General features: G+C 45.7%; 1 protein-coding gene across 3 annotated transcripts; it reads right to left on the bottom strand.

Moving 5' to 3' along the window:
• Positions 1–2,786: 2,786 nt before the first annotated feature.
• TAC4 (tachykinin precursor 4) lies at positions 2,787–10,386 on the bottom strand. 3 transcript variants are annotated; one of them, XM_037810235.1, is made up of 5 exons: positions 10,248–10,386; positions 6,688–6,781; positions 5,003–5,035; positions 4,339–4,398; positions 2,787–3,150 (listed from the first exon to the last, which is right to left on the bottom strand). In XM_037810235.1, exons 1-5 carry the CDS (start codon positions 10,257–10,259, stop codon positions 3,107–3,109), a joined length of 243 nt encoding a protein of 80 aa, XP_037666163.1. In that variant the 5' UTR covers positions 10,260–10,386; the 3' UTR covers positions 2,787–3,106. The 3 variants fall into 3 exon arrangements, with proteins under 3 accessions (XP_037666163.1, XP_037666162.1, XP_037666161.1); XM_037810234.1 differs by having other exon boundaries at positions 6,688–6,777; XM_037810233.1 differs by lacking the exon at positions 10,248–10,386 and adding an exon at positions 9,801–10,008.
• Positions 10,387–14,973: the final 4,587 nt, after the last annotated feature.

Genomic DNA, 14,973 nt, shown 5'->3' with positions numbered 1-14,973 from the left:
CCTGACATTCATTTATTCATTCAATAAACAAATATTAATTGCATACCATTAGGCCCCAGGAACTGAGTAGTCCATGCTACCCAAAAGATTTGCAGCTTGTAATCTCCTAGGGGAGACATATTAAATATAATTACTAATTATGATTGGTGTTATGAAGGGAAAGGATGGGGTGTTGTGAAAGTAACAGGAGGGAACTAGTTGAGCTTGGGGATCGAGGAAACATTGTCTGAGGTAGGGCCTTTATCTTGGGACCTGAAAGATGGGGAGTTAGCCAGAGAAGTAGAAGGACTGGGAGAGTGTTCCAGAGAGAGGGGACAGCCTGTGTGCAGACCTCAAGAGAGCCTGGTAACTGAGGAGGGAGAGACCAGAGAGCACAAGGCCTGGGAGGCCTTGACAAGGATGTCATCTTTATTCTAGGAAACAATTGAACTGTGGCAAGTGGGGGGTAAATACAACCAGTTTCCCATTTGGAAAGGTCATGCTTTGGATGGAGAATGGATGGCAGTGGTTGGCTGGCAATAAGAGAAAGCAAGGCCAGTTAGGCAAGGGACAACAGTGGCTTATTTTAATAATGGCAGTGAAGATGGCAAGAAGATGAATTTGAGATAGACTTTGTAAGTTGAATTAACAACTAGGGGATGGATTAGATGTGGAGCGAGTTGAAGGTAACTCCCAGGTTTCTAGCTTGAGCAGCTGGTTATATGGAGGTGCCATTTGTAGAGATGCAGAGGACAGGGAGGGATGGCTTTGGGGCAGGGGATCAAGAGTGTTTGGACATGTTGAGTTTGAGAACTACAAGATATATATTCAATAAATGGTAACTATTATCATTTACTTCAATTACTTGTATTCAGTTTGGCTCCCTCACGGCTCCTTCAAGTCGGGGACTCACTGAGGACAGGAAACGTGTTCTTTGCCAAAACACTCTCCAAGGATTTATACGCCAAGCACTGTAGTTGGCACTGAGGGTACACAGATAAATGAAATGTAAAGTGTGGTCCCTGTCAAGAAACCCTGCCTGTTGGGAGATAAACTATTAATTATATGACATATTAAATGCTGTAATGGAGAATGTGCAAGGCTCTTTGGGAGTTTGGAGGAGGGAGTGAATGGGTGGTTCTTGGAATAGGAAACCTGCTCAGAGAAATTGATCTCCACATACTAATACACTAGAGTGGAAGGGGAGTGGCATGTGCAGAAACCAGAAGCTTGAGTGAACATGGTGGGTTTGAAAAAGATGATTGGAGAGCAGAGTGTGGGCTTTGTGCAGTAATTAAATCTTGGCTCTCTTATAAGGTGTTTGGGTTTTTAAGGATGAATTCCGATCTCATACTTCTTTTGTATACCCAATCCCATCTTGAGTTCCTAGCAAAGTGCTGGCACATAGAAGATACTCATTATGTGTTTGGTGAAGCTAATTTTTCCTAAATGTTCCAAACTTAACTAGAAGAAAATCTTCCGCCCTTTTTTCTGGTCCTTTGAGTTGGATTATCACAGTGAACCTCCTCTTGAGGCTGCAGCTCTGGGTGTGGTGGGATGGGGGAAGCATCTGGGAGGCTGGAGGGTTAGGGAAGGATGGAATGAGAAGTACATCGACTGGGAAATTCTGCAGCAGTTTCAGACTGGAGAGGAGGCTAACACTGCCTCCTCTCTCCAGTTTCATTGTCCTCCACTGGACATGGTGGTGAGGTGTGAGAATGGGTACACAGTCTTCAGGGAAAGTGAAGGTTTACTGTCAAGGTTCACTGTCTTCAGGGAATCAAAGCTCACGATGAACAGTCTTGAGATCAAGACTTTCAATACAGATTAAACAGAAGAAACCTTAGTGGTTGTACTGGCACCATTTGGCTTCCTTTCCTTAGTGGCCTCTACTATCACTAAAGCCTTCGCTGGCACCCAGAAGAAGGTCCTGCCCTCTCCACTAATGCCCACCTTCCCCACCTTTTAAACATAGCTCAGAACTCCCACTCCCCCCAAAGATTCATATACCTGAGAAAACTTCTAATTCATTCATTCACTTTTTGGAGAGAGGGACACAGAAGCAAAATGTTACATAGCCTAGTGGATCAATGAGTCCTTTACTGCTGAACCCACCCACACAACTCCCAACTCATTGCCTGGTTCAATGCCTCAATGGTTTGCATTCTAGGATTTCACTGGTTATGTTCCTCTTTCTAAGTGTCCTGAAGTCCTCTGTGCCCTGCCTGCCAACAAGCCAGTAGGACAGAGACAGTGCCCTCCGCAGCAGCTGGGGGCTCCCTGAGGATGGGAACTGTTTCTGTCTTCTGGAGCTCTTCTCAGCTCAGTGGATGACTTAACTGCTCAGGTCCTAAAAGCATAGCATGTAGTTGAAGGGAATTGATGAATGACCTGAGCCCAATTCTCTTAAGTCAGAAGACAAAGAGATTTGAATTCTTGAGATGGTGAGTGGATAAGGAGAGGGAGTTGTCTTTTAGGCAGGGGTGCTTAAGGGAAAAAGGACTCCCCCTCTTCAAATCCCATCCACTCCAAAATGCCTGCAGTCCCTCCCTACCCAGTTAGGGTTGGTTTCTCATTTCTCATCCACCTGCCATCCTCAAATGTGTGCCAAGCCTGTTTTCCCACCATTGGGTGGGGACCAGGCCTCTTTAGTATTTCTCTTTACAATTCTGAAAAAGGCTGCCTGGCCCACTGCTGTGCTGTCATGCCAGTTCAGCCCCTGGGCAGGGTGCAGAGCCCAAGCCATTCCTGCCCCCTGCCCCATCCCAGAGAAGCCATTCACTGTTCATTTATGTATTGAGTCCATTTATTTTTTGTGTATGCTGGCACAAGGGATAAGGAAATGTGTGAGACTCATGCCTCCTATAGATACAGTGAGATGAGAGCTTGGAGTGCTGAGGGAAGAAGTGTCACTCCAGCTCGCAAGTGACAATGCTGATGTATGACTGCTGCTTGGGACCAAGAATCCTGGAAGGAGATGCAGTGAGTCGGTGCAGGCCTGGGGTGAGACGCCAGTACTGAGAGCAGGAGACACACGGAGAGGGAATTGGCCTGGCTGGCTGCTCATTGTGACGTCGTCCAGGGAAGGAGAAGAGGGTTTTGTCCTCTGGAAGCGTGCAGTTGGGGCTCACCCTGAGCCTGGCTCCTCATCCTCTTGGTCTGGGGAGAGCTCTGAACATGGGCAGGTGGTCAGAGGAGGCTGTCTATCTCCTCTGCCCTCAGAGGCCTGCCTTGGACACTCAACTTCAGGTCCTCCATTTCCCTGACTCATGTTTCTGCTGTCTGTAAATATCTAGGGCAGTCAAATCACAGGATCATCTGCCATGTCTTCCATTCAATTGTAAATGCCTCCAGAGCAAGGATGGAGCTAGCCACTCACTCAACCCTGTTATCATTTCTAAAGGAAGGGAAGTGGTAACATATTCAAACTTCCCAAGATGTGGAAAGTACCCTAGACCAGAAAATAGAAAACACAGCTTTAGTCCTGACTGTCATTAGTTCACTGTGTGACTTAGGACAAGTTGCTTGCTTTCTGTCTGAAAAATGATGACTTCTCAGTTCCTGCTTAGAACCTTGCACAGAAGGGCATTCATTTCTATTTTGTATTGGGGTGACTTCCATGAGCTTTTGAGTGGAATGGCTCAAACCCTTTGCGAGGAAAATCTCAAGGGCAAATAGAAGACTTTCCCATCTTTATTCCCAAGAGCCAATGTTGGAATGAGCAGATAGGTGTTCCATTAGGGAAGCTAGGGAGGGGTCCAGAAGTCTGCAGCTCTGGGGGAAAAGGTTAGGCAGTAGGGAAGGCAGACCAGTACCAGTAATGGCACCCTGTGCCTTTCCTCTTGTGCTAGGCTCATTTGAGCTGTTGTCTTCTTCTTTAGCCTGCCTCGCTTATTTACTTTCATGCCTGGCCCCTTGGAACCATTTAGTTATGTGGCTTCTGCCAGAGGGTGTCAGCTGATAACTCCTTACGGTTTTACCCCACCCAGGATTATTTGCACTTATTTACAATTGTTGAAGACAGAAAATCTCTTAAGACCAAAGGCATGACTCGAATGATCAATGATGAAAACTTTACGGACAACAAGGGAGTAAGGGGAATGTTCCAGGGTCTGGCAAACGACACAGCATGGGTGTGTTGGGGGTAGGGAGGGTTTAGCTCTAGAGCTCCGGCTGTTTTCAGGCCTGAATCATCAGAGGGACTAAATAAATCCCTGCACTTGGATGTGGGGCCCTGCCTGATGGCTTGTGGGAAGCCTGTTCTGTCTGTCCAGCTGCCTGATCCCTGCTTTGGAGACTGGTAGGAAAGTGTCTGGCGACTTTCCCATGATGCCCTTGTGACCAGCCAGCAACTCTCACCTCCTGTAGACGCTCCTTTCCTGTCCAGGAGGGCCTGGTCCATTCGTCCTCTCTGATCTCCTGGTGATGGAGAGAGGCAAGATAGAGAAGAGAGAGGATAGAGAAGAGCAGAGGAAAGCTGCCTTGGGGACTAGGGAAGGGCAGATCCAGGACCAGAGCTGAGGCCTTGTAAATGGAGTCATTTCTCAATCAGACTTGGATTGGAAAAACCATGGATTCATTCACTGGTTCATTCATTGATTCCTCCCTCTTCCTCCTCCTCTATCTTCCCTCCTTTCCACAAACATCTAGTAGGTGCTTCTAATAAGCAGAAATTGTGCTGTGTGTTGGGGATACAGAGCTGACTGACCTGGTGCCTGTCCATGGGCAGTTTCCCCAGGTAATTTTGAACCTTGGTAGAACTAGGTTAATTCTTGACCCCTTCCTATCCCTGCACCCTCTCTCCAGGCACACATAAACCATTCCCCTAAGGAAACAGCCAAAAGAATCTGTCCAGGAAGCCTAGAGTGTGGCCACAGCATGTTGGCCTTACTCTCTGCACAGCCTGCCAGCCTGGCTTGCTCCTGGCCAGAGCATCTCCCCCCATCTCCCTGACTTGTTAGAAGCCAGGAAAACTCTCCCTCCCCAGGGAGGATGCTTAAGGGAAGGTCTGGGCAACACTTACCTGTTATGCTCACTGACTGGATGGGAGACAATCCTGGGGGAATGAGAAAGAAAGAATGAGGATTGTACTGCTTCACTAAGGGCTTGGCGAGGTGAGAAGGGCTCGTGGCTCTTTGGAGTTTGGTGCCTTTGATGGGTCATCAGAGGGACTCCAGTCATTCCCCTGTATGCTCTTGTGACTGAGCCACTAGGACGCTCCTTATGGGAGGCAGGGGGAGTAAGGGGAAGTGTGCAGACTTTTGGAGTCAGGCACCAGCTGGGCATCCTTGGGAAAAGTACTCAGCCTATGTGAGCCTTAGTTTCCCCACTGGTTATAAGTGGAACTTGGTGAGATTTAATTATGTGTGGACATAATAGGTGCTCATGAAATATTTTTCTCTTACTCCCATCCCCTGCTCCTAATGGGTTGTTGGATTTGTAAGAGAACTTTGAAACGACCCAGTCCAAAACTCATTTTGCCGAGGAGGAAACTAGGCCAAAGTGTTTGGTTACAAGTTGGTTTTCTCTATTTTTTTAATATGCGTTTTTTTAATTTACAAAAGCAGTCCTTGAATACATGCCCACAAAAAAAAAAAAAAAAAAAAAAGTAATGTAGGGTTTGTATAGTAAAAACTAAAGTCCCTCTTCACTCTCTCTCCCTCACCTTCACTTCCTATTATAGATGTAACCACTGTTGATAAATTGATATTAATTCTAGCACTTTTTCCATGCATTTGTACATATATGTGCGTGAGCATGTAGTTTTTTTAAGTAAGTAGGCTCCCATCATGCATATTGTTCTGTAACGTGCTTTTTCTATTTAACCATATATCTTGGAGATCTTTCCATGTCTCTCCATAGATCTGCCTCATTCGTTTTAATGACTACAAAAGTTATAGATGTACCTAATACATTTGGACCATTCCCCTATCAATAGTTCTTTATGCTATTTCCAAATTCAGGCCCTTACACACAAGGTGGCAAGGAACACTCTACTGCAAACCTCCAAGGGCTCATGAAGCAGTAGCGTTTCTGTTTGATAGATGCCCTGAAGTGAGCCCCCTCTTCCAGAGAAGCACGCACATCCAACTTGGAAGGACACTGCCACTGTTCTCTCCAGATAGACAGTGTATACAAGTACCACTTTCTTCATACTCTCACCAACTCTTAAGTATTACCACCTTTAAAAAATAATGTGGACAATAAGAAAAGAGAAAACTGCTCTCTATTTTCTCTTTGTCCCCTTAGCATGACCCACAGGTTGAGAGTGCCCTCAGGGAACACAGGCTCATTTTAATAATAGTTTGAGCCAAACAGAATTGACTAGAAAGCTTGGCCCTTGGCTTTGCTCACTTCTTGATGCTAACCTTTAACTTCACCATCATTCTCCAAAGTCAGCCATAGTATCCGAGGCAAGGGCCCCAGCCAAGGTGCAAAGTATTTGCCCCACCCTTGGGACAACTGTACTCCCCATGTGCTGGGAATAGCTGGTTTATGCCTGTTTCCTGGTCTAATTATTAACCCTCAACCAAAGTGTCTTGGTTTGGATGATAATGTATATGGACACTACCCAACTCCATCAGGTAAGTGATGCCTCCTAGGCTGTTTTAACTGACCCGGGGCCCTGGGCTTTAACCTAGGGCCTCTCTTGGTGTTATGGAACCCACTCAGAGCCTTGCTGGGCCCCTGCCCACCTAGGTCACTCACCTCCCACCCGCTTTCCCATCAGCCCAAAGAACTGGCTCGCCTTGCCCCTCTTCACCTGCTGAAGCTGGAACTGGATGCTGGGGGCAGTGCCTTCCTGGAGAAGCAGAGGGTTAGTTAATGTTGGAGGATGGTTGTCCAGAAGTCAGGGGAGGACAGCCTGAACCAGTAACAAGCTCTGGACAGCAGTTCACAGTCATTGAACACTTGATCCAGGCTGCCACTGGCTGTTTTCCAAATTTTACACAATGATGTCGACAATAATAATAATAGTTAGCCAACATTTCACCTACTATATTCCTGGCACTGTTCTAAGCACTTTAATATATTAACTCACTTAATTCTCACCAAAACCCATGAGGAAAGTACTGTTACTGTCACCATTTTACTGATGAAAACACTGAGGTCCAGGAGATGAAATAGTATGTCCCAGGCCACCCTGCAAGGAAGTAAGAGATGTAGCAGAGGCCAAGCTCTCAAACATTACACTCATAATTCCATTTAATCTTCACAACCACCATATGAAGTAAAGACTATGATTTATCCCCATTGTAGAGATGGGGAAACTAAAGCCCAAGGACGTTAAGTGACTTGTCCAAGATCATACATGAAGTGGTAGAGCCAGGATTCAAACTCAGGAAGTCTGGCTCCAGAGCATGTATTCTGCTTCACCTTGGGAAATGTCTCCAACCTAGGTAAGGAGTAGACAGCCGATGAATCTGGGGTGGGCAACCAGTAGGCAAGATGGGACTGCTTCCCCTCCAGCCCCCATCCTCCCTTCTCTCTCCTCCCTTCCCCCAGCACTCCCCCATTTTCACATACTAACCCTGCCCTAGACCTGGGCCTCCCATGAGGAATATGGCATGAGGTTTGGTGGGGGAGGGCTACTCTCCTGGGCAAAAATTTTAATTGTTGAGCTGATGGAGGGAAAGTTCTGGACCAAGGGCTCTAGGTTTAAGACATAGTTCCTTCTTTAGCCTTTGTCACCTCTCCCTTTCTGGCCTTAACCTGAGGCTGTGAAGAGGGGCCTGCTCAGCTCTGCTGAGAGGGAAAGATGTCCTTAGTTGAGAAACTGAGAGTGGATGATACTCATTAGACTGTCTTGGCATCCTTGTACCCCTAGTAGTTAGCACAGGGCCTGGTACACACAGGAGCTCCGCATGTGTGGGTTGCTGAGTGCTGAATGAGGGGCTTTCTCTCTGATAGTCTGGGAGCAGGGAAGGGAATGGGATCTCTTTTTCCAGGAAAGCTGAAGACGGGCAAGCAGGGCTCTGGAGCAATGCAAGCTGCCTGCTAGGACCCTGAGAGCAGGAGTTGGATCAGGGACTTTTTCTTCCATCCCTAGTTTCCCTGGGTGTGATGCTGGAGCTCTGGGACCAGCAGGGACTTGGCTGGGGTACAATGGAAACCACTTTGTCTCTCATAGCTTGCGTTGTACCACCTTTTGGGATCAGGAGTGGATTGTTTTCTAAACTGTAGATGAATTCAGTCAATTACAAGATGCTTCTCCCTGGGATATCACTGGCTGGGGCAGCTGTCTCAGACGAGTTGCCCAGCCTGGCCAGGAGCCAGAAGAGTCTCTAGAGGTTTGGATCCATTTCTGAAAAGCACATGAAAACCACTTTGCCTTGGTAAAAGGCAGCCTTCAAATGACCATTTTTGAATTAAACAGGACTAATCCTCCCACTCATGGCATTTCTGGGTGGCTGTTAGGAAGCATCTGTTCCCTTTCATTCAGGAAAGACTTCTTCCCCAACCCCAATCCCTCCTTATCCATTTAACTCAAATCTCCAGCTCCAGGGATGTCTGCAGGAGGGGGAGCCCTGATTGCTAGAGGGGAGATTAGGTTATCCTGGAAGGGGCTTCTATTTCTTCTGCCATCTCACTTGGATTCACATTTTAGCAACTGGTAGTGTTTGTAAGTTCTCCTGAGCTCTAACCCAGTCTCTCCTCCCGCATGCCAAGCCCTGTGTCTTGGGAAGCAGAGGGATATTAACGGAGAGGGAAAGGAGTCCAGCAGCAGCCTAGTTGAAGTTCACGATGGTATTTCCTGTGTGGCTGTGTGGAGAGCTCCCCACCATACCACTCAGCTGCTCTGTCCCTGGGCCAGGTCCACTGATGTCTGGCAATGACTCCGTAAAGATGTCAAAGCTCAAAAAAAAAAAAAAAAAAACAAACCAACACTTGGGGATCATCTAATTCCCCTTCCCCCGTTTTATGGGTGAGGAAACTGATGTCCAGAGAGCTGCAGTGACTTCTCCAAGGTCACACAGAGTAAGTGTAAAAGCCACTGCCTATTGGTCCTTTGCCAAGACCAGCCCCAGCGTCCTCACCTTCCCGGGAATGCAGAGGAGCCAAGCTCAGCCATGTCCCATCTGTCCTCCTAGGAGCCTTCCCTGAGCGCTAATCTCTTATTTACCTGGTCTCTGTGTTTGCCTCTGGTCTGTTGGTCTCTATCCTGTGTCTGACTGGGAGATCCCCGAGATCAGGATCTTTGTGTCCCCTATTGGATTGAGAGACAGATGCTGTGTCTCCAACTTTTAGACCAATCCACAGTGATGGCAGGTCAGATTAGTAGTAGAGACAGGCATTAAAGCCAGTGCTTGCTAGTTGTCAGGAAATAAGAGTTTACACATGGGACCAGTGGTGATCCTTTCCCAAGCTGATCCCCTTGAAAGTCTCCTCTGATGCACAGACCTTGGGTAAGGTGTCTGGTTGTGATTTTTAAGCTTTGTAACCTTGAACAAACTACTTGACCACTGAGCCTCAATTTCCTCATCTGTAAAATGGGGATAGTCAACAGTTGGCATCTACCCCATAAGATTGACACGAGGACAAAATGAGTTAATATTTATAAAGCATTTAGAACAGTGTCAGGAACACAGTATTTGTTAACCAACACACACGCACATCACCACAGGCTGTTGCTCCCTTGTGCACAGGGCCCTTTGGAGGTCTGCCAGGCCAGGCACCAGGACCTTGAGGTCCCTGCAGAGGGGAGTCGGACATCCTGCCTGGCAGTGTCCATCCCGCTCTCCTGGCAGCCATGGCAGGGATCTGCCACCCCTTCCCTACAGATCCCCCCTGCCCTGCTCAGAGCCTGTCCCCAAAGTTACCTCCAGGGTCACGGTTACCCAGGACCCTGCTTCGGCGCTAAGGGCCAGCTCCTCTCCTCCATCACCTGCCACAGTGCACACAGACAGCCCCATCAGGAGGAGCAAGGTGAGGCGGGGCAGCATGGAGAGCGGTGCTCGGTCCTGGGACCCTCTGGGGGCCCTGTCAGTCTGAAGACACCCGCCTGCAACAGGCCTAGTTCCTCTCTTTGGCTCCTTTGGTGTAGGTGGGAGAAGCACCACCTGTTCTCTGGTCCTTCCTGCTATCCTGTTCCCTCCCTTCAGTTTATCTCACCCCTGGGGCCCTTTCCTGCAACTCCCCTCCCTCTCTGGCTGGAAAGGCCAATGATGTCCGGAAGCTGCCTCAGAAGGAGGGACTGGCCCTCTCCCACTGCCACCCCCCAACATTCAATCCCAGAGCTTAGCACACTGATGCAACACCCGCCTCACCTTTGGCTGCATTCCCTCCCATGGCAGGTGCACAATGGGGCACTGTGTGGGGCCTGGAGAGTGAGCTTCCCAGTTGGAGGCCCCAAGGGGCCCTTCTCATCTTGGAAATGGCAGAGGGAGACTGTATGGCTCCACCCTTCCTGGTTCTCCACTCCCCTGTACAAAGAGCATCACCCCCTCCCGAATTATCCAGTAATCCATCCCTTGTCTCCACCCCCCGCCCCCAGCTCCCTTCCTCAGCCTTCTCTTCCAATAGTCCCTGGTGTGCATAGAGACATATGTTTTGCCCTGAGAGAAATAACACTGAGCTTTAAAAAAAGGCTTCTCACAAAAAGGAAGTGGAATTTGCCAGAAAATTGGCCTCCTCCCTCAAGTTTCACTGGCTCTAAACTATCTTCCTGCTACTATCAAAATGATCTTTCTGGGAATGGAATAAGCTTCAGTGGCAGAAAGATTCCAAAAGGAGCCTAGAGGTCACTCTGGTGGGCACTCTTACCCACAATATAGACAACCCTTTTTAGGTTCTAATGAATTGCACTGGCTGGTGGTAGATACCTGAAACTATCAAACTACAACCCAGAACCCATGAATCTTGAAGACGGCTGTATAAAAATGTAGCTTATGAGGGATGACAATGTGATTGGGAAAGCCATATGGACCACACTCCCCTTTGTCTAGTTTATGGATGGATGAGTAGAAAAATGGGGGAAGGAAAAAAACAAACAAACAAAGGCACCCAGTGTTTTTTTTTACTTTAATTGCCCTTTTTCACTTCAATTATTATTCTTGTTATTTTTGTGTGTGTGGTAATGAAGGTCTCAGGGACTGATTTTGGTGATGAATGCACAACTATGTAATGGTACTGTGAACAATCGAATGTACGATTTGTTTTGTATGACTGCCTGGTATGTGAATATATCTCAATAAAATGAATTAAAAAAAAAATTATCTTTCTAAAGCCCTAATCTGATCTGTCTCGCCCTGCTTACAATGACCCTCCATTGCCCTGGGGATGAGCTCCCTAGCATGAAATTCAAGACCCTTCTTTATCTAGCTCCTCCTCTCTCATCCATCCATCCATCCATTAATCTATCTGTCTAGAACAAGGGCTCTGCAGTCAGAGAGACCTGAATTCTAATCCTACCACCACCACTAGCTGTGCGACTTAGGCACATTACTTAACCCCTCTGACCCTCATCTGTAAAACAGGATTAATAATAGCACTGATTTCTAGGTTGTTTAAGGAAAAAATGAGAAAATGCATGTAGAGCACTTAGCACAGTGCGTGACGGTAAATAATGACTGTTAACTTTTTTTTAATTCAATTTTATTGAGATACATTCATTTACCATACAGTCATTCACAGAGTACAATCAGTTGTTCACAGTACCGTTATATAGCTGTGCATTCATCACCACAATCAATTCCTGAACATTTTCATTACCACACACACACACAAATAAGAATAAAAGTTAAAGTAAAAAAGAACACCCAAAACATTCCATACCCCCATCTCTCCATATTATTCATTTACTTTTTGTCCTCATTTTTCTATTCATCTATCAATACACTGTATAAAGGGAGAGGGAGCCACAGAGTTTTCACAATCACACAGTCACACAATGTAAGCTATATGGTTATACAATCATCTTCAATAAAGGCTACCAGGTTGCAGTTTGACAGTTTCAGGTATTTCTTTCTAGCTATTCCAATACACTAAGAACTAAAAAGGGCTATCTATATAACGCAAAAGAATAACCTCCAGAATGACCTCTTGACTCTATTTGAGATCTCTCAGCCACTGAAACTTAATTTTATTTCATTTGTCTTCCCCCTTTTGATCCACAAAGTCTTTCTCAGTCCCACGATGCCAGGGCCAAGCTCATCCTGGAAAGTCATACCCATGTTGCCAGGGAGATTTACACCCTTGGGAGTCATGTCCATGTAGGGGGGAGGGCGGGGAGTTTACCTGCCACATTGGCTTAGAGAGAGGCCACATCTGAGCAACAAAAGAGGTTCTCTGGGAGTGACTCTTAGGCCCAATTTTAAGTAGGCTTAGCCTCTCCTTTGCAGTAACAAACTTCACAAGGGCAAGCCCCAAGAGCAAGGGCTTGGCCTTCTAAATCGGTAGCCCCCAATGCTTGTAAGAGTATCATTAATTCCCCAGGCAGGAAAACTTAATATTTCCACAATTTCCCCCAGTCCCTCAGGGGGGCTTTGCAAGTACATTTTTATTCTCTGCCCAAATTATTCTAGGATGTATTGGGGCTTCACACTAACCTGTACAAACCAACCAGATTTCACTCCCTATGCAACGTTCCATGTAATTATGTTGTTTGAATAAACTGACCATACAAGTTAAATTATGTAGTGTGTTACAAAAAATATAGATTTTGCACCTAATAAATATATCTTCCTTTGGTCTCACACAGAAGCCAAAGCTTTAAAAACACTGTCAATATCATCCTTTACCCTTTAGTCTGATTTACTTTAGTTCCAACCAAGTCCATTTCATTCATGTCTCTAATTGAAGTCCAATCTCTTTTTTCAGACTCTTTAACATTAGCTGTGTGGGCTAATGCTGACATTCATAGCTGCCGGACTCTGGCTCTGAATCTCAGGTGTCACACAGATACCCAAAGTTCCAGGGACTGACCAGGTTATACACTAAGAGCTCAGCATCTCAGAATTTAGAAATAACCATTACAACTCCAGAGCAGAGGTAACTTCCATAAGAGCTTACAATCTAGGAATCTTTACAATAAGCCTTCCCCTGATAACCTATGCTTTCAGACTCAATTCTCAGAATTTGCACAGTATAGTTAGTCCATATTAGTGAGGCATTATAATGTTTTTCTTTTCATTTCTTGTTTATTTCACTCAACATACTGTCCTCAATGTCCATTCAGCTCACAACTTCACTCCTTCTTGTAGAAGCTCAATATTCCATTGTATGCATACACCACAGTTTGCCATTCCGTTCATCAGTTGATGAACCCTTAGGCCACCTCCATCCACTGCAAATCGTGAATACTGACACCATAAACCCCACTGTGTAAGTGTCCATTCATGTCCCTCTTTTCAGTTCTTTCAAATATATATCCAGTAACTGAGTTGCAGGACCATATGGCAACCCCATACTTAGCTTCCTGTGAACCACCACACTGCCATCCAGATGGGCTGCACCAATCTACTTCCCCATCAATGGTGATTAGGTACATCCCTTTCTCCACATTTTCTCCAGCACTTGTATCCCTCTGTTTATCTTTTAGATGGTTTTATTCACACACCATACATTCCATCTGTTCTAGTTTGCTAATGCTGCTGGAATGCAAAACACCACAAATGGATTGGCTTTTATAAAAGGGAGTTTATTTGGTTACACAGTTACAGTTTTAAGGCCATAAAGTGTCCAAGGTAAGGCATCAACAATAGGGTACCTTCACTGGAGGATGGCCAATGGTGTCCAGAAAACCTCTGTTAGCTGGGAAGGCATGTGGCTGGTGTCTGCTCCAAAGTTCTGGTTTCAAAATGGCTTTCTCCCAGGACGTTCCTCTCTAGGCTGCAGTTCCTCAGAAATGTCACTCTTAGTTGCTTTTGTGGTGTCTGTCCTCTCTTAGCTTCTCTGGAGCAAGAGTCTGCCTTCAACAGCCATCTTCAAATTATCTCTCATCTGCAGCTCCTGTGCTTTCTTCAAAGTGTCCCTCTGGCTGTAGCTCCTCTTCAAAATGTCACTCACAGCTGCACTGTGTTCCTTCTGTTTGTCAGCTCATTTAAATGGCTTGAGTGATTTAATTTATACCCACCCTGAATGGGTGGGGTAACACCTCCATGGAAATTATCCAATCAGAGTCATCACCCACAGTTGGGTGGGGCACATCTCCACGGAAACACTCAAAGAATTACAATCTAATCAACACTGATAGATCTACCCACACAAGATTACATCAAAGAATATGGCCTTTTCTGGGGGACAGAATACATTCAAACCAGCACACCATCCTAAGTAAATAATCCCTGGTTCTCTGTATAATCACATAGTTATACATTCACCACCACTATCTATATAAGAACATTCCATTTCTTCCACAAAGAAAGAGGAAGAAAAAGAAAGAAAAAAAGACAACTAAAAAGCAACAAAAGAAAAAATAAAATAAAATACTTTTAAAAAGTCAGACAACACCAACGCCAAGAACCCCATACCCTTCCCTTATATCCCCCTCTTATAGACATTTAGCTTTGATATATTGCCTTTGTTACAATTAATGGAAGCATATTACAATGTTACTGTTAACTATAGACTCCAGTTTGCATTGATTGTATTTTTTCCCCAGTACCACCCCATTTTTAACACCTTGCAAAGTTGACATTCATTTGTTTTCCCTCATGTAAAAACATATTTGTCCATTTAATCACAATCATTGACCACTCTAGGTTTCTCTAAGTTATACATTCCCACTCTTCATCTTCAATCTTTCCTTCTGATATCCTACATGCCCCTAAACTTTCTCTTTCAACCATACTCACAGTTATCTTTGTTCAGTGTACTTACATTATTGTGCTACCATCACCCAATATTGTGCTTCAAAATCTCTCTCTCCTGCCTGTAGTGTTCCCTTTAGCATTTCCTGTAGAGCAGGTGTTTTGTTCACAAACTCTCTCAGTGTCTGTGTGAGAATATTTTAAACTCTCCCTCATTTTTGAAGGACAGTTTTGCTGGACATAG

Source organism: Choloepus didactylus, chromosome 18, assembly GCF_015220235.1.
Source record: "Choloepus didactylus isolate mChoDid1 chromosome 18, mChoDid1.pri, whole genome shotgun sequence".
Taxonomy (NCBI): Eukaryota; Metazoa; Chordata; class Mammalia; order Pilosa; family Megalonychidae; genus Choloepus; species Choloepus didactylus.
Note: the sequence above shows the minus strand (reverse complement) of the source record. Positions and strands in the feature narration are given on the sequence as shown.

Coding starts and splice junctions, on each gene's coding strand:
- TAC4 (XM_037810233.1), bottom strand. CDS start 9,923: ATGCTGCCCCGCCTCACCTTGCTCCTCCTGATGGGGCTGTCTGTGTGC. Junction 6,782..9,800: donor GGGTAACCGTGACCCTGGAG/GTAACTTTGGGG, acceptor CTGCTTCTCCAG/GAAGGCACTGCCCCCAGCAT. Junction 3,151..4,338: donor GAAAGGAGCGTCTACAGGAG/GTGAGAGTTGCT, acceptor GCCCATGTTCAG/AGCTCTCCCCAGACCAAGAG.